General features: G+C 46.1%; 1 protein-coding gene across 1 annotated transcript in view; it reads right to left on the reverse strand.

The window, feature by feature from the left end:
- The window catches only part of ACOXL (acyl-CoA oxidase like), a 315,604-nt gene that overhangs the window by 219,321 nt on the left and 69,532 nt on the right, over nucleotides 1-26,751 (reverse strand). Inside the window, 1 exon segment of the mRNA XM_032653453.1 lies at nucleotides 247-281. Within this exon segment, the coding sequence (XP_032509344.1) occupies nucleotides 247-281 (35 nt within the window).

A 26,751-nucleotide genomic window follows, 5' to 3' on the forward strand; every position in this document is an offset into this window, starting at 1 on the left:
TAAACAGATAAATTTAAAAAAAAGAAATGGGTTATCTACCACAACTTTTACGTAAAAATCTTATTCCTCCAAAGAGTGATTAACTCTCACCAATCAAGCGACTAGAACAATTTCATCTAATTGCTATCACACTGACATCACAGATAGAGCAGCCACCAAAATTAAGCTCAAAAACTTGTAGACTTGAGAAACCAAAATCTATAAATCAGTAAGGATACTCCTTAAAAGAAAAAAATGTAACTTTACCTGTGGCTATAGCGAATGGCTATCGTCAACCCAAGCTGCAATTAAAAAGAGAGAGGAATACATATTAAATAATATCAAGCATACGCTGAATTCACAAGAAAACTGATTTAACGTGCCAATTTTTTTTAAACATTTCTTAAAACACCTTCCTGCTAATGCTTCCTAAATAACACTTTTTTTTTAAATAACATGTTTTAATGATCGATCTTTAGTTTCAACTTAACTCTTAAAAGGATAATGGTATTTTGAAAGGGTCTTAAACAGGGCACAATATTCCATCATGGATTAGACAGAAGGTGTCTCTCATCAGGAAAGACTTCCAAAAGGCTCTTTTTTGCCTTTTTAAAAATGCTTTAATTTTTATTTTTTATTGAGGTGTAACTGACAAATAAAAGGGTATCTATTTAAAGTGATGACATAGACACATACATTGCAAAATGGTTAACACACATTAGCACATTAATTAACACATTCATCGCCTCACAGAGTTACCTTTTATTTCATTTTTGGTGAGAACACTTAAGATCTGCTCATCTTAGCCACTTTCAACTATGCAACACAGCATTGTTAACTACAGTCACCATGCTGTACATTAGACCCTCAGAATTTATTCTTCTTAGCCCTGGAAGTTTTTACCCTTTGACCAACATCTCCCCACTTACCCCCACCCTGCAGCCCCTGGCAACCACCATTCTACTCTTTCCATGAGCAAAACAGGGCTCTTTCAGCTCTGAGACAAAGCCGTGAAAAGATGGGACTGCAGAGCAGATCTGATTCTGAGGTTTGCATTAGGAGAGCATGGCCACGCCCAGGTCCTGGGAGCGACCCTCTCACTACCTCCACCCCAGGGGGACTGACCACTTGGGCCAGAGCCTCCCTGAGGGGATCAGCACAGACTTCACCCTGATCCTGTCAGCTCAAGGCCAGCAAGGCAGCTCCGAGGACTGCAAGGAAATCGCACCTGTGATATACACGTGACATCAAGAGAAAGTGTACACGACTGCCGGGCACGGCCACAAGCAGAGCCCGAGGTGACACTGCAATTTCCTCCTTACCCTGTAGGGGTGTCAGGGAAACCTCTCAAGGACAACTAGAGGTCGGACCATATGGCCTGGGCCTCGGCTGGTTAACTCAAGGCCAGTGGTGGATTACATGACAGCCACGTCCAACTGCTAACCATATGGGTGTCAGCAAGTGATTTAACCTCTCAGAGCCTCAGTGTTCACAACTGTAAAATGGGCAAAGTAATTATGTTCTCACCAGATTAACATAAGGATGAAACAATTTTTCTATCTATGTGTTTGTATCTGTGTGTATGCCCACGTGTGTGCATACTGCCTGATGGATAGGAAAAAAACTCTATAAATAATCACTACCACTATTGATAGGCAACACCCCTCTATGAAAACGTCACACTCCAAAATTTAATTTTTAATTGTTTTTAATTTTTGCAACTTTGCAAGTATTTCATCATGTAAAACACAGTGATCAGCCCTAATCATGCCTATGTAAGTCTCACTAACCCACTTGTGGCTGAATTGTGGCATGACTAGTTTAAGAATCTCAACTGCAGTTAAAAACCGAAGCATCATCTATAATATCATTTCTGGGCCAAAAGTCCACCTGAGTAGCACCCTAACACCCCCAAACACGTCACTGCCCATTCCCTTGATGTCAGCTCCCACAGAAGTGGGGGTGGGGAGGTGACTTTTGTGGCACCCTCCTGGGTGCTGCAAGATAACAGGGGGGTCCCTGGGGTAGTGGGAGGGTCGATGGCGTAAGCAAGAGACAAGGGGAGGAAGAGTTAGGAGAAATCTTTGTGATAAGAAAGCCCAATTCTTCTAACCAGCTCAGGATACTGCAGAATCCCCCAGCTAATGTGGGAATAGCTCCAGAATCATTCGGCTGGGTGTCACCACTGCATGCACCTGAAGTATGGAATCAGCGATGGTGAGATGCGGCTTCATTTTACTGAAAGCATACCTAAAAGTGAAGGCATGAAGCAGATAACAGGTTGATTTCCTATCCCCCTCGCCTGAATGCATTCAATTATCTATTTCAGCTCAGCCAGGAGTACATTTTCTCTGAGCCTTCAGCAAACAGAAGAGGAAGATGCCTCAGGGACCATCAAGAATTTAAAGAAAAAGGAGGAAATTATTGGGGGAATGAAACAAAAGTAGAAACTGCAGCCTAAAAAGGTCAGAATGAGCAACTTACCAATTTCACAGGCTAGGTAACTTCACATTTCCTGGGGTTAAAAAGTTCTGGCTTACAGTTAGGCTAATTATAAGATAATTTTACTGCCTGAATATTTTGATAAGCTTTGGAGTACTGTTTAACTGGTGCCTTTCCACAGTTGAAAGATAAGCCCTTGCTGGAGTAGGGAGAGGAAATGGGTCTGGGGAAGGACAAGAATAAGAAAAAAAAGCAGAAAAAGTTGTTACATGGCAGCTGTGCTGGTTAAAAGGGGCTGGGAGATAAATCCTTCACAGAAGCAAATTTGAATTAAGCATTTTTATTAGTCTTTTATTGGCTTCTGAATCAAATATGTTTTACAGTCATTTTTAAAAGGACACCTTTGTTAAGGAAGAGAGTGTGAACCTTGGGATGGTACAGACCAGCCACAGAATCCCGCAGGTCTCCAGAGATGCGCTAGGGAACAGGATGATTGGCACCTGTACAAAACCCCAGAGCTACGTGGGAGCCCACTGATGGGACAGATGGGAACAGGTCATTGTACAGTTCTTCTGGAAACCTGGCTTCAATGCCACATAGAATGCACTGGATCTGATCAGGCAGCCCTGAGAAGGTAATGGAACAGCGTAGAAAGCTATTGCGGGCCTCGCCATGAAACCCCACATTGGAACAGGCAAACGAGGCCAGTGAGCTGTGTGGGGAGCCTCCTTATGGTTCCTCCTCCTGCATCCTACCTATTATCTGACCCTAGAGAAGGCAGGGGAGGCAGAGACTTCTCTGAGGTTTCTGCCCCATAGCAAATGCCGCATCAAGGTAACTGGGCCAACTGCTGAGAGATGGGCCAGAGATGCTTTTCTCCCTCGGCCCCAGGGACGTGCATCAGCCAGCCAGGCCTCTGTGGGCGCTCACCCTGCGAAGAGGCATCAGCATCTCAGAAATTCTTCGAGCAAGTCTCACCACATGTGCACACATTCACACCCAACTCACTCGTATGTGTAGGCACACTTACAGAGGCGCATCCACACCCACGTATGCGTGCACAGGCACGTGTGCATTCCTATTCGTGCATGCACGTGCACATATAAGCATGTGTTCCTGGGTGCACACGTGCACGCACATGCTTATACAATACTCACATGCACCAGCACGTGTGCACATATACATACAGATACACATTCCTACAGCCATGTGTATATGCATTCACCCATGTGCATTGAGACACTTTGGCATTTGAAGAGGCCCACAGAGCCTCTGAGACAAAGGGGGGCCTCAGACAATTGACCCTTTTGTTGCTGGTCTCAGCAGGGGCCCTGGGGAGAGAGAGGAGGGAGGCCCGGGGGTTGGCCCCCTGACCCCGGCCCAGCCCGGGCTGAGGCCCAGGGACAGGGAGGTCAGCGGAGTTTTGTGCAGCCACCCTCCATCGAGAACACCCCCCCGGGACATACTGTAAGTATTGCCAGAGGGCACTTAACAAACTCCCTTCTTTCCCACAATTTGTTAATAACAAAATTCAATCACCTTTTAATGGCCAGGAAAGAGTAATTTAACTTTTTTTTTTTTTTTTTTCAAAATCTCCACCAATTACAAAAAACCTTTTTCCTGCTGCTTCGGCCTGAAAATGCTCCTTTTTTTGGAACAGCTGACCGAGGCAGCTGTTTCGTATCAAGTCTAGGGGTTTTCTATATGACCCAGGGAGCTCAGACAACTGGCAGGCCTTCCTGCATTAAAGGGTAATCTGAGAATAATTTGCCATAAAACACCCAGAAGTGGGCCAGCTGTAGCCGGATACACCCTATAAAGCACCACGTGGACTGTGCAGACCTTGTAAAATAATCATAATTTTAGAAAACACATTTTTAAAATCCATCTTTTGAAAAAACTTGAAAGAAGTGGCTGGCACTGTCTTAGAAGGCAGTAGGGAACGTCCTTACAGGTGCACCGACTGTCACCAAGCGCCTCTTCCCTGAGGCCCGCTGGCCCAAGGGTCCCTGTGTGGCTGGGAATCTGCTGCGCTTCATGTTTACAATGTGCTGTCAAACACACAAGGCTGCCAGCGGCAGGTGAGGAGGAAAAGTCCAGTAAGTGCCAGCCTCCAAGTCATCCAGCTGGTGACTGGTGCTCCAAGTGTGAGTCCAGAACTTTCTAGACCAGGGGTGCTTTGCTGGCCGGGGCTGTGACCAGAAGCCATGCCCCTTCACGTGGTCAGCCACCAACCAGCCACAGCCCTGGCACCAGTGCTCCCCGTTCCTCAAAAAAAAATGCTGGACGTCAGGGGTTTTATTATGAAAACTCCCATGTTTGAAACTGATTTGACTATTTTTCAAGAACTACGGGAGCCAAACAAAACACGTCAGTGGAATCTGGCCCAGGGGCCGCGGGTCTGCAACCTCGCTTTACACCTTTCCGTGCTGCCAAGGCTCTGCTCGGGTTCTCCAAGCTTCCAATCTTGAATTAATGAGTTTGTGACAAATTTGGGGAAAGCCTTCCTGTTAGGCGTGACTCTTCCCTCCCTTTCCTATACTTTGGTGGTGATTTTTTATAGTTGTTTTTTTTTTTTAATTTCAAGGGTCCAAAGATTTATAACATCACAAAATAAACTCACAGAGAAAGGTGGTTGTTTATTTTCCTCCTGTATTTTTTAAATGATTTCCTCCCCTTTTCTGGGAAAATATGGGAAAGGAGCGTGAAGGGGAGAAGAAGGGCCATGGCGTGGACAGAATCCCACACAAACAGAGCCACGGTGTGCTGGTCCAAGGATGGGAGGCAGGGGTAAAGTGATCCACCGAACACATTCTGTTAACCGCTTCTCTGGCTCTCCTTCCAACACTGTTCTCTCCTCCTAATAGCCAGGGGCCCCGTGCTCCCACAAGCAGCACCTTCCAGAGCTGGTCTTCCTGCAGGTAACACCCCAGACTTCCTGCCCCTCCGTGCGTGACTCTGAAACCCTGACACACACGCCACAACCCACTAGTCCTCAGCAGTGGACGTCCGTCTAGGGCTGTCTTAGGCACTCGCTACTTCCTCTGAAAAATTAACTATGCTGGACCAGCCAATGCTTATGGTCAGTTGCAATGAGCTTTGTGGTCCAGTCTCCCACTTCTTGCCTGTTTCCTCACGTGACCTATTTCATAGGGTTGTTTTAGGCAGATTAACTTAGACTTCTGGGATGAGGCCCTGACCCAGACCTACTGAATCGGAAACTCTGGTGGGGGAGTGGAGTGCGGGGCAGGTAGCCAGTCCTCCGGGGGTCAAGTTTAGGAAGCACTGAAAGAGATGATGTATGGAAAGAACTTAGCAAAAGGCTTGGCACAGGTGAATTCTTAGTAACTGTGACGACAACGACGATGATGATGTTACAGTTCATAATAAAACTATTTTCATTTTATGTCCTCTTAATGTCATGTCAATGTCCCACACTCAACTTCAGGGATTATCACCGCTGTGAGCTCAGCCAGCTAGTAGGCCTGGGGTGGTGTCTGGGGAGATGAGGCTCACAGGTGATTACCCACTCAGCAGGGAGAGGTGTCCCCACCCGGCTGAGATCCACTGTGTGCTGTCCACAAACGAGTACAGGGCCGGCTTCCTGGAGGCCAAGGGCAAGTCTCAGCAGGCTGCAGACCTGCCCTCCCCGCACTACGCTTCTCTCTCTCATTCCCATCAAAAGAGGGAGGAGGGCTTCCCTGGTGGCGCAGTGGTTGAGAGTCCGCCTGCCGATGCAGGGGACGCGGGTTCGTACCCCGGTCCGGGAAGATCCCACATGCCGCAGAGTGGCTGGGCCCGTGAGCCATGGCCACTAAGCCTGCGCGTCCAGATCCTGTGCTCCGCAACAGGAGAGGCCACAGCAGTGAGAGGCCCGCGTATCGCAAAAAAAAAAAAAAAAAGAGGGAGGAGACGGCAAGAAAGGCAGGAGGAAGAAACAACAACAACATATTTCTCATTATTGAGTTTATTTCGTGATGTTATCTTTCCTTGGCCCTTAAAATTAATTTAAAACAAAAAAACTGAAAAAGCTAAAGAAAAAGTCACACTTAAGTTTAGGAAAAGAAGGGCATGTGCATAATGTAAACTCTTTCCAGATTTGTAATTCAACCTAGTAATTCAAATCTGAAACTTTCAGAACCTGATGTAAAACTTGCTAAATCAATGGAAATTAACATTGAACAAACACTGAAACCTAGGCGGTGGTTGTTTAACCAACCTAAGAAAACAAGTTGTTTTCAAGTCGCTAAGCCCCGAGTAACTGAAAAGGTAAGACCGGTGATGCTGCTGTCCCTCCCCGCCGTTCCTGGGAACCTGAGCCAGGCACCATCTTTTTGGAGTAAAAGTTAAACAGCTCTGCTTGGAAAGCTTGGAGATGAGTTTTCACAAGGACTGGCTTTGTCCCCCAATTCGCACAAATTAAAAACATCTGTGAGTCTTGAGTTGCTGCCCGTTCCCCCCACCCCCAGCAACAGCACCTGGGCCCCCTTTTGCCAGGCATCTTCCAGGGACCAAGCCCCATGAGCCATGGGTCAAGGGACCACCCGCTGCCCTGCTCTCAACCCCGGTACCATCCTCTGCAGAGAAACAGCAGTAACTGCAGCCCCTCCCCAGGAGACCGGGGACTGGACACCCTCAGGGCCCAGCAGTGGTGAGGACTCCTGGAGGCCAGCTATCATCCTTGTCATTGTCATTCAGTGGCCGTGGTCTGTCCACCTGTGTCACAGCAGAGTGAACTCATGGGCGTACATCAGGTCCCGGTTACTCATCTTTGTGTGGCCGGTACCCAGAGCTGGATAAACAGGGCTGCCAGAGAGCTTCATGAACCACTGAATTCACTCCAGGGAGAATTCAGCTTGTATTCACTGAATTCACTTACAGCTTGTGAGTGTCAGAGGAGCTGACCGTATTTTTTTAAGTTTTAGGTTTCCAATAAAATAACGGTAGATTTTGGTTTCTTGGCTTCTCTTGATATGAATGGTTGGGTATTCGATAATATGAAAAAACCACACACTCTTTTCGCAGAAAACCTAATTTGCACCGGCGTGATGATGGACATGGATTCTGTGTGCAGCCTACATCACAGAACAACTAACCCAGAAAACTCTGGAACTTTCAGTGGCAAATACTACTTAAATGAAAGCCTGATTGTAAGTCAGAGTCGGCCGGGGGAGAAGGAAGAGGCTGAAGAGAAGAAAAGGAAATGTATGCGGACTGAAGGGGACAAATGGGTGAGACCCTCACATGCAGTCAATAACAAGAGTATTTTAGGGCATTTCTGTGGTGGATTTTGGCCTGTTAAATACAAGAAAATGAAAGGCCGTTCATAGCCTGTCACTGCAACTTAGCAACCCCAAAACCCTCGTTGACCCACTCTGACCCCCAGATCCTCATCGGAGTCAAGAGTAAAACACCCAGGAAAGGAAATGCCTTTTTAACGTAAGACACAAGAATACTTTTAAAGAACCTGCTTCAAAGAAAGAATAACAGTTTTCTTCCTTCTAGCTCTTACCTACTTTCTCCTCTAATCAAATTCCTACCAGAAGGAAATTCACAAAAACGTAAACAGACAAACAAAAATCCTTCCTCCCACATATATGGGACGTGGGCTAAAATGAGGCCTTCCAGAAAACATGACAGCAGCTGTTAAAAAGAGCACAGTAAAAAGAATTTTAAAAATAATTTTAAAAAGAGTGCAATATATCCACTGTTGAAAAAGAGACAATATCTTTTCAAGTAAACTCTTAATTATGAGATAATTGTATTAATAGATTCACATGCAGGTATCTGAAATTATATAAAGGAATAATGGAGAGAAGCCCCATGTATCCTTTGCCCAGTTTCCTCTAAGATGTCATCCCCAATGACATCTTGCAAAATTATCATGCAGTATCAGTGAGGGTACTGACATCAATACAGTCCAGCTACAGAACGTTTCTGTCACCTTGCGATGCCCTTTTATAAATGCCACACTTTCCTCCCACACTTATCCCTGTTTAGCCCCTGGCAACCATCAGTCTGTTCTCCAGTCCTGTGATTTTGCCTTTTCGAGAATGTAATATAAATGGAAGCCTACAGTATGTAACCTTTGGGGATTAGAGCTTTTCATTCAGCACCATTCTCTGGAGACTGATCCAGTTGGCTGCAGGTACCAATAGCTCATCCCTCTTCATTGCTTAGCAGTATTCCATGGCATACTGGAATACCACAGCCACGTACTCTGTTAAAGGACATCTGGGCTATCTGCAGCTTAGGACTATTATACGTAAAGCTGCTACGAACATTCATGTGCAGGTACCTGCATGAACATAAGTTTTCATTTCTCTGGGATAAACGCCCAGGCGTGCCACTGCTGGGTCATACGGTAGCTCCATGTGCAATTTTATAAGAAACTGCCGAAGTGACTGTACTGTTTTACAATCCCACCAGAAATGTATGAATGACACTGTTTCTCTGCATCCTCGCTAGCTTTTGGTGTTATCACTTTTTTTTAAATTTGTGCCATTCTGATAGGTATTATTCTGATAGCCATTGTGGTTTTAATTTACATTTTCCTAAGTGTTTAATGATGTTGAACATCTTTTCACGTGCTTATTTGCCAACGGTAGATTCTCCTCAGTGAAATGTTTGCCCATTTTCTATTTGGATTGGTTGTTTTTTCGTTGTTGAGTTTTGAGAACTCTTTCTATATTCTATATACTAGTCCTTTGTCAGATATGTGGTTTACAAATATTTTCTCCCAGTCTGTAGCCTGTCTTTTCATCTGTGTAACAAGGTCTTTACAGAGCAAAAGTTATTTGTTTTGATGAAGTCCAACTGATCAATTCTTTCTTTAAGGGATATGCCTTGGTGTCTACTCTAGTGAGGTGGATGGACCTAGAGTCTGTCATACAGATTGAAGTAAGTCAGAAAGAGAAAAACAAGTACCGTATATTAATGCATATATATGGAATTTTTTTTTTAAATGGTACTGATGAGCCTAGTGGCAGGGCAGCAATAAAGACGCAGACATAGAGAATGAACTTGAGGACACAGGGCCGGGGGGGGGGGGGGGGGGGGGGGGGGGGGACCGGGGGGGCAAAGTGAGAGTAGCGTCGACTACCAAATGTCCAATAGATAGCTAGTGGGAAGCAGCCGCATAGCACAGGGAGATCAGCTCGGTGCTTTGTGACCACCTAGAGGGGTGGGATAGGGAGGGTGGGAGGGAGGCTCAAGAGGGAGGGGATATGGGGGTATATGTATGCATATGGCTGATTCACTTCGTTGTACAACAGAAACTAACACAGCACTGTGAAGCAATTATACTCCAATAAAGATGTATAAAACAACTTTGAAAACAAAAGTATTTAAAAAAAAAATTTGTATACCCGTAGACCCCAAAGATTTTCTCCTATTTTTTCTGAAAGTTTAATAAATTTATGTTTTACATTTAAAGCATGATCTATTTTGAGTTAACTTTTGTATAAGGTGTGAGACATTTTTTAAGATTTTAATTTTATTGGAATATAGCTGATTTACAACGTTGTGTTAGTTTGTGTGTACAGAAAAGTGATTCAGTTATACAAATACATATATTCATTCTTTTTTAGATTCTTTTCTCATATGGGTTATCACAGAATATTGGGTAGAGTTCCCTGTGCTAACATTTTGCGGGTGGGGTCGGGGGGGCGTTGTTTGTTTGTTTATAGATGCCCAATTGCTCCAGCCCCATTTGTTGAAAAGGCTATCTTTTCTTCCATTGAATTTCTTTTGCACTTTTGTAAACAATCAGTTGGGCATATTTATTGGGGCTTATTTCTGGGCTTTCTATACTGTTCCATCGATCTATTTGTCTGTCTCTCTGCCAAAACCACTAGACTCGATTACTATATAAGTATTGAAATTGAGTAGACTGACTCCATCCACGTTATTCTTTTTCAAAAAAAAATTTTTAGGGACTTCCCTGCTGGCGCAGTTATTAAGAATCCGCCTGCCAGTGCAGGGGACAAGGGTCCGAGCCCTGGTACGGGAAGATCCCACATGCCGCGGAGCAACCAAGCCCGTGTGCCACAACTACTGAGCCTGCGCTCTAGAGCCCGCGAGCCACAACTACTGAGACCACGTGCTGCAACTACTGAAGGCCACGCACCTAGAGCCCGTGCTCCGCAACAAGAGAAGCCACTGCAATGAGAAGCCCGCGCACCGCAACGAAGGGTAGCCCCTGCTCGCCACAACTAGAGAAAGCCTGTACGCAGCAACAAAGACCCACCGCAGCCAGAAATAAATTAATTAATTAATTAAAATTTTTTTAGCTATTCTGCTTCCCTTGCCTTCCCCTATAAACTGTAGAATAATCTTTTGTATATTCACACACAAAAAACTCTTGCTGGAATTTTGATAGAAATTGCATTCAACCTATATATCAATTTTGAAGAAAGCTGGCAACACTACCATATGGAGGCACCCAATCCATCAGTGTGGTGGCGTCTTCATCTATTTAGATCTTCTTTTATTTCTTTCATTACCATGGTACAATTTTCAGCCTGCAGTTCCTATACATGTTTGTTAGATTTACTTCTGCGAATCTGAGCAAGTGTAAATTATTCTGGTGTCCACATGTTCGTTGTTAATATATAGAAATACAATTGATTTGTGTATGTTTATCTTGTGTGCTGCAACCTGCTGAATTCACTTAGCAGGTTCTAGGAGACTTTTCGTAGGTTCCTTGGGCTTTCTGTATAGACAAGCATCATCTCCAGATAGGATTGGTTTTGTTTCTTCTTTTCTCATCCGAATGCCTTTTCTTTTCTTGCTTTACTGCACCAGCTGGAAGTCCAGCACTACGTTGAGTAAGGGGAGTGAAAGCAGGCACCCTAGCCTTGTTCCCAGTTTTAGGAGGAAAGCATGCAGTCATTCACCATAATGTATAATGTTAGCTATGGGGGAGGGTTGTAGATGTTATTTATCAAATTGAGGAAGTGCCCTTCTTTTCCTATTTTTCTGACTTTTTTTTTATCATGAATGGGTGTTGAATTCTGTCAAATGCTTATTAAAAACACTTATCCTGGGGCTTCCCTAGTGGCGCAGTGGTTGAGAGTCCGCCTGCCAATGCAGGAAACACGGGTTCGTGCCCCGGTCCGGGAAGACCCCACACGCCGCGGAGCGGCTGTGCCCGTGAGCCATGGCCACTGAGCCTGTGCGTCCGGAGCCTGTGCTCCGCAATGGGAGAGGCCACAACAGTGAGAGGCCCACGTACCACAAAAAAAAAAAAAAAAAAAAAAAATCACTTATCCTCCTTTAAACTATCCCCTCTTCTCCTCTGTCTAGTTTTTTAAAAAATACAGAAAACGAATGAGAAACCAAGCCCTCTGTCCAGGTGTAGAGAACATAGGCTAAGATGAAGCTTTCCATAAAACACAAAAGAGTGTAGTAGATCTGATGTGAAAAGTGACACAACATACTTTTAAGCAAAAAAAAAAAGAAAATTGCAGGTACAATCTAAATGTGCATATAATGTGTTGAGGGGATATCTGACATTGAATGGTTATATATATAATTATTAGAAAGGAAGTCTGGAAGACTAAATACCAAATTGTTGGATGGGAGGGGTTTGGGTGGGAAAGGATCTTCACTCCCTATCATATTATACTCTTCTCCAGTGAGTAATGTGAATGCTTTAACATAAGCAGGTATTAATTGGTAATTTTTAAATGATCTAATAAGGGAAAGTATGGAAAACAATTACCTTGCAAAATGCTACGAACCATGTACTTTTTGCATAGCTGAATGCAATTTTTCTCTTAAGGTGCTGTCTTTTGTCAGCCTGAAACATGGATGCTTTGGCAAGGAGATATTATTAAACTATGTTCCACCACCACTCAAATTCACATGGAATAAAAAGGACAACATTTTGAAATAAAGATTCAAGAAAGGGAGTAAAAGAATGAGGACACATCTCTTGGTAATAAAGTCTTTCACCCCTACCCCAGTAGATTCTCACAAAGTTTCCATTTCATGACCTGAATTTTTAGGTCAGTATTAAAGGTGCTAACTTCGGACTTTGCTGGGAGGGGAGGGGATTTGTCTAAATTGATGGATTTGATAGAGGCAGTGACTGAAATTCTGCACACACACCCAGCAGAGGGGGAGAAAGACACAACCAGACAAAGAGAGCCCTACCGAAGTGTGATTGTGTGGTCACTGGCATACGGAGAAGAAACGAAGCAAAACACCTTCTCTAGTTTACAAGCACTGCCGTGAGCCATCACTGCCTCATCAGGTGACAGAAGAAACATGCTGTTTTCTCCATATTTCCAGGACAATTCTCCAAGGTGCGTTCCCTTCCTCAGAAGAGAAAAATCAACTTCCCAAAGAGTAGTCAAGTCAAGCAACACAGCTGAGGGGAGACAAGCACAGCCCAGGGCGACCAGTGAGGCATGGGACCAGTACTAACCACCACCAACAAAGACCCAGAGACACAAACCCACCTCCTGAAGCAGATGCCAATTAGACTACAATGAGCTGACACTCCAAAGTGAGGTGGGGTTGGACCTTGGGAAGTTCAGCAGGTAAAAAGCTGTAGTACTGGCATAAAAGGCACAGTCACTGAATCAGAAAATCTAACCAGTATCATATGGGAAAATACTCAAGCTTAGGATGTAATATGAAAAAGGCAGAATGTAAGCGAGAAGCATTTCCACACTGACGTTAACGACCACAGAAAAAGGTAGCACAGGTGACTCCTTCTCATCCGCAGCTCACCGGCCCGGCCACCCTCTGGGGTCAGCCAATGCTCTCCTGCTGAGCTGCTCTGGCCCCGCCCCTCCCCGTGAACCCCACTGCCACCTCCTCAAGAGCGTGACCTCCCCCCACAGGAAGCACAGCAAGAGCTTCCTACAGGGCTGCCTTTCTCCAGCTGGAAACTCAGAGCTGATCACACTGCCGAGCCCTGTGGAACGCCCTTGTGGGACCCCAGTGGCCATGTGATGAAGCCGAGACTACAGAGCTACCTCACCTGCCTTGTGGCGCCTTTTTCAACCACCCACCCCTTTCACTCCGACCTGGCTCATCAAATCAGCCCCAGATTCCCAAACGCAGTGCATGCTACTCCCTTTCCCATCCCACCCCATCCCATTCCCTGCAGTGCTCTTCTCTCCTCAGTCACCTTCCAAATCCTATTCATCCTACAAACCCCCTCAAACATCATGACCCCTGGGAGGCTTATCTGCCCCAGCCCGACTTTCATCAGCCCCTCTTCCGGCTCCTTCGCCCAGCATGTGCAAGGCTGCGGTCTGTGTACAGACGTCTTTCCAGCATCCTGCAAGCTCTCGGAGGGCGGGCTTTCACCTTCCATCCCATGCCTGGTCCACGGGGAATCCAGGAGTTCAGTGAACATTTGTTGAAATCATGGGTTTTGTGTTTCCTTCGTTGTTCTCCTTTAACATGGTTATGCAGTTGTCTGTGGGCATTAAGTTACATGAAATTTCTATTAGCCTCCCTGACTCAGCAGCCAGCAGAAAACCGTCGCAGACGCCTCCATGTTCTTGTGCTACGGTGCAATGGCCACCAATGACGAAGTTGTGCTTATTTCTCTCTGTGTGGAAACTGCCCATTTTATGCAAGTGAGGTACAGGGCTGCAGCTCCATCATCAAGGTTTATGAAAAGCCTATTGTGTGTAAGACACTGAGGAGGTCATAAAGAGGCACAGGGCATGATCCCTGAGCTCGGAGAGTACAACATAAACCAAGAAAATAGCTTCATTATCCACTGTGTTAAGTGCCAGACTCCAGGAGTTCCCAGGAGGGTGACCTTGCTGTGAAACCTTCACAGAGGAGCTGGAGCTGGGCCTCAGGGATTCACACAGATATGAGAACAAGGGTGACTATCACGTGGGGACCTCAGCATCAGTAATGGCTTAGCAGAAAGGACTCTGAGTCACACAGGAAGTTTGGACAATAATACACCTCTGGGTGGCATCCACCAAGCACTTTCTGCAGGTCAAATACGGTGCCAAGCACAGCAGAAACGTCGCTTCATCTAAGCCTCATAAAATCGCTGAGAATGAAGCATGACTATTCCCATTTGGGGATGGGGAGATGGAGATTCAGAGAGTATGCTACCTTGCCTAAAGTCACACAGCTAGAAAATCGCTGAACGCCTGGGGATATCGGGACTGGAGTATTGAGGGTCTTTTTTTTAGTTTAAACAAATAAGAGTTTATTTTATTTTTTTATAATAAGTCATCTGAAGGTGGGTGAATGCTGATGTTGGTTTCGCTGCTCAACAATGTCCTTAGGGACCAGGTCCTATAGAGGTCCATTTTTTAGCAACTGGCTTCTCATCCTTGTGCTTGTTGCCTCATGATCACAAAACGGCTGTTGCAGCCCCAAGCATCATGCGTATTAAGTGTCTTCAGTACAATGCTAAACATTGGGACCATGAGCCAGCAGACAACAGGGAGATGCTGAAGGTGTGTGACCAAGGTAGACATACTCAATGATGTTTCTGCAAGGTTCATCTTGGCCTTTGCTTAAGAGGAATTGGAGGAGAGAGATTCTAAGAGAGAAAGCTTTCCTTTAATGTACTATATTTTTGTCCAAAGATGCATTTCATTCTTTGTTGATAAGCAACCAATTTGGAAATGGGAAATTAAATAAAACATCCAGTTTTGTGGGGACTGTGGGAGTTGCAGGGCTGTCTCTGTCCTTGGCTATCAGACTTCCCTAACCCCTCTCAGCCCAGCGCTCTGGAGCAAACTCCAAGTCTTCTGGAATATCCGGCACTCCTCACTCTCCAGTCCTTCACACCTTCCTGCCACCCACGTGGTTATGCCCAGAACCACAGCCCAGGCCTTCTCAGTCAATGACAGAAGGAAGGAAATGTCACACCAAAATGAAGGAAATGAATATTTTTCATGGTTCTAAGAAAAACCTCCACTGTGGCTGGAGGCCCAGGACATTTCTCCACCAAGACCCTCAGAGTCATGTATAGAGGGCATAAGGCCATTTGATGCAGCACTGTCTCTAAAAACAAAACTTTGGAGACAGCATAAATGTCCACTACGAGGGGTCTGGCTATAGTGGACTACCACGCATGATTTAAAAGATGGAGGAACTTTTCTATATACTGACTTGGAAAGATCTCTGAGAAGTAGGGCTGGGTGAAAAACAGCAGGCAGAAATTCGCTTCTAATGTGGCCTTGTGAACCCTCTCCAGACTGACCCTCCCATAGATAACAGCTATAAACTCTGAGCAAAGTGCAAAAACAACTACTGAGAATTCTGGGGAGTAAAAACAAGCAAACAGCTTATAGAAGAGGGTCAAAAAAATTTGAAGTAGGGACTTCCCCGGTGGTCCAGTGGGTAAGACTCCACGCTCCCAGTGCAGGGAGCCCGAGTTCGACCCCTGGTCGGGGAACTAGATCCCACATGTATGCCGCAGCTAAAGAAGTCCACAAGTCGCAACTAAAAAGTCCGCATGCCGCAACTAAGAAGTCCGCATGCCGCAACTAAGAAGTCCGCAGGCTGCAACTAAGACCCAGCACAGCCTAAATAAATACTTTTTTTTTTTTAAGTTAAAAAAAAATTTGAAGTAGCCCCTGGCACAGAGTGAATTTCCTGGCTTTTCGTGGTTGTTGTTTTCCTGGGATTTGCCCTGAAAACAGGCCACAGTGGAGGAGCAGAACAGCAGGGAGGCAAAACTCTGAGAGAAAAATCCTGTTGTCTTGCTGGCTAGAGGCACTGGGAAAAGGAGCAAAGGCAACTATGGTCCCTGGAGTGTGTGAAGGAGCCCAAAAAGGCAAGAGTAGAAGAAGGGGTTCTCCTGACTTTGTACATGAACTCTGGATGAATCTCAGGCTGACCGCTAAACCAGCATGCATGGGACAAAGCAGTGCATGAAAGGCTTGAAGAACTGAACGTAGACTTGAACCCACAGAGAAAGCTCAAGGTCAGGCCTTGAGTCTAACCAGGTTAATTGCCTGCTAAAATAAACCATCAACATTCTTCAGAAGACTATAGCATAACTCAAAGTCCTCAAAACATAATATTCACAACATCCAGGATATAATCCAAAATTGCTCAATTTATGAAGAACCAGGAAAATGTGCCCTATTCACAAGAGAAATGACTATCAATAAATACCTACCCTAGAATGATCCAGATGTTGAAGTAATCAGATAAGGGCTTTCAAGCAGATATTATTACCAAACTCCATGAGGTCAAGGCAAGTATTCTCTAGTTAACGAAAAGATAAGCAATCTCAGCAGAGAAAGAGAAGATAAAAATAAGAAATAAATGAAATTTTTAGCTTTGGAAATATACAGTATCTGAAAATAAAAGTTCACTGAACAGGCTTAACAGCAGAATGGAGATGCCAAAGGAAAAAGTCAGTGAGCTTAAAGATAGATCAATATAAATTATCCAAACGAGAGAGGTAAAAAATGAACATAAAAGAAGATATAAATAAATGGAGGGATATGTATTTGAAGACTCATGTTCATGTATTTAGAAGACTCAGTATCATTAATATATGTCAGTTCTTGGGAATCCCAACACAATCCCAATCACGTTCCCGCCAAGTTACTTTATAGATATTGATAAACTGCTTCTGAAATTTATATGAAAAGGCAAAGGACCTAGAATAGCCAAAACAGCAATGAAGAAGAACAAACTCGAAGGACTCACACTATCCAGTTTCAAACAGAGGACCCAGAAATAGCCCCACAAAAATATAGTCAACTGAGTTTTAACAAAGCTGCAAAGGCAATTCAACTGAGAAAAGTTAGTCTTTTTGGCAAATGGTGCTGTAACAGTTGGACATCCATATGCAAAAAAAAAGGGGAGGGGGGTGGACCTACACACAGACCCTACACCTTAAACAGAATTAACTTAAAATGGGTTCCAAACCTAAATGTAAAATGCAAAACCATAAAACTACTAGAAGAAAACATAGGAGAACATCTATGCTACTTTGGGTCTGTGATGAGTTTTAGATAAGCCACCAAAAGCACAATCCATGAAAGAAAAGATAAATAAATTGAAATTTGTTAAAATTAGAAAGTGTCTATGTCAGAGACACTTTGTTAAGAGAATGAAAAGCCACAAATTGGGAGAAAATCTTTGCAAAACACATATCTGATAAAGGACTGATACCCAAAATATCCAAAGAACTCTTAAAACTTAAGAATAAGAAGGGCTTCCCTGATGGCACAGTGGTTAAGAATCTGCCTGCCATCATGGACATATACACACTAACAAACGTAGTAAGGTAGATAGCTAGTGGGAAGCAGCCGCATGGCACAGGGATATTAGCTCGGTGCTTTGTGACAGCCTGGAGGGGTGGGATAGGGAGAGTGGGAGGGAGGGAGATGCAAGAGGGAAGACATATGGGAACATATGTATATGTATAACTGATTCACTTTGTTATAAAGCAGAAACTAACACACCATTGTAAAGCAATTATACCCCAATAAAGATGTTTAAAAAAATAAAATTAAAAACTGAGCAAAAAAAAAAAAAAAAAAAGAATCTGCCTGCCAATGCAGGGGGCATGGGTTCGAGCCCTGGTCCAGGAAGATCCCACATGCCGTGGAGCAACTAAGCCCGTGCTCCACAACTACTGAGCCTGCGCTCTAGAGCCCGCGAGCTACAAGTACTGAGACCGTGTGCCACAACTACTGAAGCCTGCTCGCCTAGAGCCTGTGCTATGCAACAAGAGAAGCCACCACAGTGAGAAGCCCACGCACCACAGTGGAGAGTAGCCCCCACTTGCCGCAACCAGAGAAAAGCCCGCGTGCAGCAGCAAAGACCCAACGCAGCCAAAAAAAAAAAAAAATTAAGAAAAGAAAACAACTTAATTTAAAAAATGGACAAAAATTCTGAAGAGACACTTCACCAGAAAATATATACAGAGGTCAAATAAGGATATGCAAAGATGCCCAATGGCATATGTCATCAGGGAAATGCAAATTGAAACAACTTGATACCACTATACACCTATTAGAGTAGCTAAAATCCAAAATACTGACAATAGCTGGAAAGGATCCAGAGTAACGAGAACTTTCTCATTCATTGCTGGTGAGAATGCAGATTGGTAGAGCCCCTTTGGAAGAGTCTGGCAGTTTCTTACAAAGCCAAATATAGTCTTACCATATAATCCAAAATACTCCTAGGTATTTGCCCAAACGATCTGAAAACTTATGTCCACACAAAAACCTGCATGCAAATATTCATAGCAGCTTTATCCATAATCATCAAGACACGGAAGCAAACAAAATGTCCTTCAATGAGTGACTAGATAAATAAACTATGGTACATTTATATAGTAGAATACTATTCAGCAATAAAAGGGAATGAGTCATCAAGCCATGCAAAAACATGGATGAATCCCAAATGCATATTGCTAAGTGAAAGACGCCAGTCTGAAAAAGCTACATACTATATGATTCTATTTATATGACATTCTGGAAAGGGCAAAACACAGAGCTGGCAAACAGGTTAGTGGTTGCCAGAGGTTTAGGGAGGGAAGAGAACTGAAAAGGTGAAGCACAGGGTATAATTTGGGGGTCGTGAAACTATTCTGTGTGATACTGTAATATCAGATACATGAAATTATACATTTGTCAAAACCCATAGAACTTTACAGCATGAGGAGTGAAACTTAATGTATGCAATTTTTTTTAAAAAAGTCATTTAAAAGTTGAGGGGGGGGCTTCCCCGGTGGCACAGTGGTTGAGAGTCCGCCTGCTGATGCAGGGGACACAGGTTCATGCCCCGGTCCAGGAAGATCCCACATGCCACGGAGCAGCTGGGCCTGTGAGCCATGGCCGCTGAGCCTGCCTGTCCGGAGCCTGTGCTCCGCGACGGGAGAGGCCACAACAGTGAGAGGTCCACGTACAACAACAACAAAAAAAAAAAAGTTGAGGGGATCCCAGAACGGAATGCAGATTTGACAAAAGAACCTAACGAATACCACAAATGTATGAAACCAACTCACTGCCAGAGGTAAGGGATAAAAGGACTGAACTAAGTAACTTTGGAGCTGAGTGTAGGCTGTAAAAATAAAAGCAAAATGAACTGAACATGGTACTGCACTGTAGATGACAAAGTTGTTTCCCACGGGGCTATGAGTTAATTCTGGAGCCACTATGCACATATACTGGAATTGAACAACTAAGCAAATGGACGGCAGATACTTGGAGCTAGGTCTCTCACTGTTGGAGCAGGAGGTTATAGACAAGCAAGGGGAGAAGTCTAGAATGATCCATACGGTAAGGAATTACAGTTGAGACATCAGTATGAAGTTTAGCTCCATATAGATACAAGGGCATACATATTTATAGATCTCTGTGTATACACAGGTTAGTATACAAACATGTATTTCCTTCCTCCATCAACTGAGAAGACCTAGAAGTAGTAACAGCACTCCGATAGCAACCAAAACACCTAGCACCCAAATCTTGGTTTCTAAAACCATTCCTCAATGAAAGGAACCAGGGCTCCTTGTGGAAATGCCTGATCCTAGGGCTGGGGCACAGGACCGTGAAACCAGGGGTTTTGAGAGGCCAGCTTTAACGGATTACACTTGGGGTCACAGTTTGGGTAAAATCCAGCTGATGAGGTATGACAGCCATTCCTGCCATAAAGTTTTCCATACAGATGCCTGATATTTGTTGGGAAATGAGATCTGAAAAGGGTCATATATGTTATTCATTAGAAGTTCCTAATCATACTGTGAGTATTCAACCACAGTGGAACGAAGGAAATTTTCCCTCTGACTACAGGGCTCCCTCGTCCCACCCACATCTCCTGGGCTGTCCTAAATCACACCTTCCCAGAAGCTGTCATCTTACTGTTCTCCTTTGTCCTTCTGCAATCCAACTGGTGAATTTCCAATTCTGGGCTGACCCAACCATTTCGTTTCCCTACCACCGCCCCAGGTACAAACTAAATCATCACAGTGCTAGGCCCTGCCATAAATACAGGATGGACCACAGCACACTACTCAGGACTGGGTCTTCCACGGTCTCCACAAGCCCCCTTCTTCCTCGCCTCTCTCCTCCCCACGTCTTTGATGGCTTTGGAGACCGAGGCTCCTCCTCCAAAGTTTCCACCCCCATTCCTGCTCCCTTGCCTTAGACCTTGACCTACCTCTGCATTCCTAAGAGAATAGAAAGCATCTGTTAGAATGCTCTCAACGTCTTCTGTCCCTGCTTGAAAATTCCTCTGTCTCCCCCTCTCTTCAGACTATCCCTCCTGTCTCTGAGGAAAAACCATCTGCTTTGGCTTCAGGGTCATCCCTCTACCTGTGTTTTAATGTCATGTCGTAAGTCTCCCTGTGACCTTCCCACCAATCAACCTCCTTCTGTCTGGCAGCATTAACCTCCCCCTTTCTACTTCCTCTTTCCCCTCTGGGATGAGCTCAGACGTGCTCAGGTCGCTCCTGCCCCCTATGATAGCATTCCTCCACCCCACAAGCATTCAAACTCTGGTCCCATATCACCTCCCTCGGTTGAAGGCACAGCTATAGTCCCACACAGACCTGGGTTCAAATCTCAGCTCTGCCACTTACCAGCTGGGTGATGCTGGGAAATAACCACGACCACGCTAAAGTGTATGTAGGGGCTTCTGCATGCTGGGCACCCAGTGAAGGGCTTCACTTACAATAAGACAATAGCTCACGGCATCCCATCAACAACCTCAGGAGATGGGTCCATTATATTTCATTTAGAGAAGAGAATCCAACTAATTTGTACAAGTTCACACAGCTAATAAGGGCAGACATGGAACTCAAATCCAAACTGCCTCACGTTCTGTCTCCCAAGAAGCCTGACACTGGTCCCAAATCCTTCATCTATGGAGTATCAATCTTGGTGCCTCCCTTCACTGACGTATATACACGACCAAACGTAAAATAGATAGCTAGTGGGAAGCAGCCGCATAGCACAGGGAGATCAGCTCTGTGCTTTATGACCACCTAGATGGGTGGGATAGGGAGGGTGGAAGCAAGACGCAAGGGGATAGGGGGATATATGTATACGTATAGCTAATTCACTTTGTTATACAGCAGAAACTAACACAACAATGTAAAGCAATTATACTCCAATAAAGATGTTAAAGGAAAATATCTTGGTGCCTCCCTCGTGGAACTCCTGTAAGAATTAAAAGAAATGACGTACGGAGAGCACTTAGCATGAAAAGTGCTAAGTCTGGCACTCAACAAATCAGCATCACTCAACAAATGGTGGTGACTGCTGACCATACACGCTTTCTGGAAATTCTCTCCTCTTGGCTTCCACGAAGCTATGACCTGGTTTTCCTCCCACCTCTCTGACCCATCTCTTGCATTCCCCATCATGCCCGTTGGCTTATCCTTTAAATATAGGCTTTGCCCAGAGACCCTCATAGCTCCCTCTTCCTGCACAAGGGGAACCTACTCCCCCAGCTTCAGCCAACAACTCCCAGAGCCTCCACATGCCTGCCTGACACTTCTGCAAACTCACTTCTCCCTCCCTAAACCTGTTCCTCCTCTGTGTTTTCCATTCCAAACTAAGATGTCCCGTGAACCCCAAGCTAGATCTCATTGCTTCTTTCCTTAGAAATGATCAGTAGCGTGCCATTGCCAACAGAATAAATGGCAGAATCTTTAGCAAGGCGCTCCATCATCTGTTCCAAACCATCTTCCCAGCTGCCTGCAATAGCCCCAGTCTCCTGGAAGGTTGCAAACATGCCTCTCTGCCCCAGGATAGGCTCTTTTCCCAGCTCAGCACCCAGATGCTCCAGCAGTTCCAAGCATGGCATCACGTCACATCCCTCACTGTCCTGGGAATCATCTCCAGACTGGCTCCATTTGTCTGGGTCTCTATTTAAAAACAAAGCCCAGAAATCAACACGGTCCAGGAATGGAGTGGAACTATCCACTTCTCTTAACACCGCATGTCCTCTTCCTGCACCCAGCAGGCCAGGTCAGGATGGGTTCTAACTTCGACATGGCAGCCGCGTCAGCCTTCACTGGTCACGTGACGGCATGTTCCCAGGGCACCCACACTGGCGCAGGATCCTTTCAGGTCTACACTCTGCTTTTCCAACAGGACTGAAAACCACTGAAGGGCAAGGACTTATATCTATGTTCTGTCCTCCAAAACTCACAATCTTCTCATGCCTTTAGTCCATCTGTAGTGAGTAGAGGAGAGGATTTGTAAGGTCGTATGTAAAGGTGGGGTTATGTCAGAAGAAAGGCCATACTTAAACTAACTCCGCCCCTCCTTTTTTAAAATTCTACTTAACTTAAAAATGGAGTAGGGCTTCCCTGGTGGCACAGTGGTTGAGAATATGCCTGCCAATGCAGGGGACATGGGTTTGAGCCCTGGTCTGGGAAGATCCCACATGCCGCGGAGCAACTAGGCCCGTGAGCCACAACTACTGAGCCTGTGCGTCTGGAGCCTGTGCTCCGCACAAGAGAGGCCATGATAGTGAGAGGCCCACGTACCGCGATGGAGAGTGGCCCCCGCTTGCCGCAACTAGAGAAAGCCCTCGCACAGAAACGAAGACCCAACACAGCAAAAAATAAATTAAATAAAGGAATTCCTTTAAAAAAAAATGGAGTATAGACAGAGTGCACTTTTTATATTAAGTATCTCTAGTGATTTGAAGCTCAGAATCATGCTGAAACACTGACAAAAGTGTCGTCTAAATCCGAGTGGCAGTGGAAGGTCTTATATGACTGACAAGATGAGTTCCTTTAAAAGTAACATCTGGAGCATGGACTGAAACTAAGCCTGGTGAGACGCCAAACACAAGAAAGGGGAACCAGCCCCTCAGCGCCTCACACCGTGACAGTTATTTATTCAGGCATGAAAACTGGGGCATCGCTCTTATGACGCTAATTAGACAAAGAAATGAGATATGCAAATATTTTTTAAAAGTTGACTCACTACAACATTCTCACCAGATGAAAGTTAATAAAGAAAATAGGACCCCACAGGGTCACTCTGGGGCCAAGGCCCATTGCTCTGACTACCTGACCTATGATATCCCTGGGAACAAAAATCAAGTTCGCATCTAGCGCTGCCTCCACAACCCTGGGGGCAGACAGGATCCAGTGCTCAGAATGCCACCTGGGCCAACTCAGCTCAAAGGTCAGAGGTTACCCAAGCAAGAGGCATGGAAGTTGCCAGAAACCTAAGATGCTGCCCTTGGAGGTCCCATGTCCAGAACTCCTTCTCCAGCGTAGCCTCAAAACACAGGGTCTTTGGCCAGAGTTCAGTGGGGCCCCTGTCGGGCAGGGTGGGTACAACACGGCACTGCCCCACCCAAGCTGTTTGCCATTGCCAAGCTGCCTCACCTCCCAGCCTCTGTCTTCTCATCTGTAAAACAGGAATCATGGCAAAGCTGCCGTGACAAAGGGATAAGAAAATGCCCAGGGAGCGTCACGTGCCTGGCCTGCTGTGGGCACTCAGCATGTAGCAGCGGCCCTCCCTGCTCCTGGACCTCGACAGGGTGAAGATGCCTGTGATGGACGGGGGAGGCCTCAGGGCTGAATCAGCTTACAGATGTTTGCTGAGGGCCTCGCAACGGGGCAGCACCTTGTGCTACGTGAAGCCCCTGACCTGAGTAGCTAATAGTCTAACAGGGCAGATGGAGGAGGGCCATCAGTTAACACCTGGGCTGGGATAAACCAGGTGCCGTGAGAGCTCTGTGCCCGGAAGGTCAGACACAAGGGTGGAAGATTTCCTGGAGACAGAACAGAAGAACTGAAAGGGAAAGAGAGATCCTGGGAGGGTCAAGGGCAGAGGAATGGTTTGTGATCCTGGGAGGTGACAAGGTGTGGCTTGTTTGAGGAACTGCAGTCAGGTCTGTTGCTGGAGTATGATATCAATTTCTCTCACCCAGGAAGAATTCCCCTAAACCCATCTCCTCTGCAGCTTGGGGGCTACTCTCTGAAGCTTTAATCCCATTACGTGGCTGCCTTTGGAAACCATCCCCGGACCTGTGTGTCATCCACCCAGAAGAGCACTCCAGTCACATCAGCAATGTCCTCAGACTGGTGAGGCTCACCCATGAGCAACCTGCAAGGGTGAGCCAGGGAGCAAGTGAGCTTTTCAGGAAACAGAAACAAAGGAGTCTCTGCCCATATACACGCATGCCTGGACTACAAACACCCTGGTGGGGGCAGGTTCTGAAGTTATAAAACAAAGGTCTGGATACACGCATAAGAAATGGAGAATGTTTGCTTTTATTTTTTTAAAGATTCAGATCAGGGTCCCAGTATCCTTGATGCATTTAAAATATCACATCTGATCTCCACAGAGCTGTCATCTGGACCGATTTATTCTCCACCAAAGAAGGCTTCCCTTCAGCATGATATTCATCCATCCATCCATTCCCCAAGTTCTTAACTAAGTGCCAGGCCCAGTTCTAAGTCCAAAGTGGACAATAGTGACCAAAAAGATACAGGTCCTGCTCACTGGAAGCTGACATCCCCAATGACCAGCCTGAAAGTTCAGGGACCCCCAGGCAAGACCTACTTGCCCCTGAGTCTTCTGAGCAGCAAAAAAGGTGGCTCTAAAGAAGCCCTCAGTCACCCTGCCCAGGGCCAGTCTGGCAGGCAGGAAATGCCCATTCCTCAGGAACCTTATTCTGCTCCAGCTGCCTCTCCAAATGAAGGCCAAGCAGCCCACAGAAGCTCTGGCCACGTTACGCCCTCTGCTCATCCATAACGGGCTACGCTGGTGCACTCTTTTCTGCCTTCACACACGGTCTCCCCTGCACCTGCAATGTCCTTCCCTTGCTTTGTTTGACAACCAATTTCTACTTGTCCTTCAAAAGTCAGTGTAGGATCTTTGTGGGGACTCATCTCTGAACAGCTTAAATTAACCCTGGTGGTCCTTAGTCTGGTCCTGTCAAAACTCCCTTATAGTAGTAACCTCACATTGATCGTAATTGCTGGTTTCCAGTCCCTCTGCCCCCCAAACCCTCTCTATCCTGCTAACTGACCCCAACTAACCCTTGAATTAAAAAAAAAAGATAGGGCCGGGATGTAGGGGAAGATGGCGGAAGAGTAAGACGCGGGAATCACCTTCCTCCCCACAGATACACCAGAAATACATCTACACGTGGAACAGCTCCTAGAGAACAGCTACTGAACACTGGCAGAAGACCTCGGGCCTCCCAAAAGGCAAGAAACTCCCCATGTACCTGGGTAGGGCAAAAGAAAATAGAATAAACAGAGACAAAAGAATACGGCCGGGACCTCCACCAGTGGGACGGAGCCGTGAAGGAGGAAAGGTTTCCACACGCTAGAAGCCCCTTCGAGGGCGGAGACTGCGGGGGGCGGAGGGGGGAAGCTTCAGCGCCGCGGAGGAGAGCGCAGCAACAGGGGTGCAGAGGGCAAAGCGGAGAGATTCCCGCACAGAGGATCGGTGCCGACGGGCACTCAGCAGCCCGAGAGGACCGTCTGATCACCCGCCGGGGCGGGCGGGGCTGGGAGCTGAGGCTTGGGCTTCGGTCAGAGCGCAGGGAGAGGACTGGGGTTGGTGGTGTGAACACAGCCTGAAGGGGGTTAGTGCGCCACAGCTGGCCGGGAGGGAGTCCGGAAAAAGTCTGGAGCTGCCGAAGAGGCAAGAGACGTTTTCTTCCCTCTTCATTTCCTAGTGCGCGAGGAGAGGGGATTAAGAGCGCTGCTTAAAGGAGCTCCAGAGACGGGCGCGAGCCGCGGCTATTAGCGCAGACCCCAGAGCCGGGCATGAGACGCTAAGACTGCTGCTGCTGCCGCCACCAAGAAGCCTGTGTGCGCGCACAGGTCACTCTCCACACCTCCCTTCCGGGGAGCCTGTGCAGCCCGCCACTGCCAGGGTCCCAGGATCCAGGGACAACTTCCCTGGGAGAACGCACGGCGCGCCTCAGGCTGGTGCAACTTCACACCGGCCTCTGCCGCCGCAGGCTCAACCCGCACTCCGTGCCCCTCCCTGCCCCCGGCCTGAGTGAGCCAGGGCCCCCGAATCAGCGGCTCCTTTAACCCCGTCCTCTCTGAGCGAAGAACAGACGCCCTCAGGCGACCTACATGCAGAGACGGGGCCAAATCCAAAGCTGAGCCCCTGGGAGCTGTGCAAACAAAGAAGAGAAAGGGAAATCTCCCCCAGCAGCCTCAGAAGCAACGGATTAAATCTCCACAATCAACCTGATGTGCCCTGCATCTGTGGAATACCTGAACAGACAACGAATCATCCCAAATTGAGGAGGTGGACTTTGGGGGCAACGATATATTTTTCTTTTCGCTTTTACTCTTTCTGTGAGTGTGTATGTGTATGCTTCTGTGTGAGATTTTGTCTGTATAGCTTTGCTTCCACCATC

The sequence above is a fragment of the Phocoena sinus genome, chromosome 13 (assembly GCF_008692025.1).
Source record: "Phocoena sinus isolate mPhoSin1 chromosome 13, mPhoSin1.pri, whole genome shotgun sequence".
Lineage (NCBI taxonomy): Eukaryota > Metazoa > Chordata > Mammalia > Artiodactyla > Phocoenidae > Phocoena > Phocoena sinus.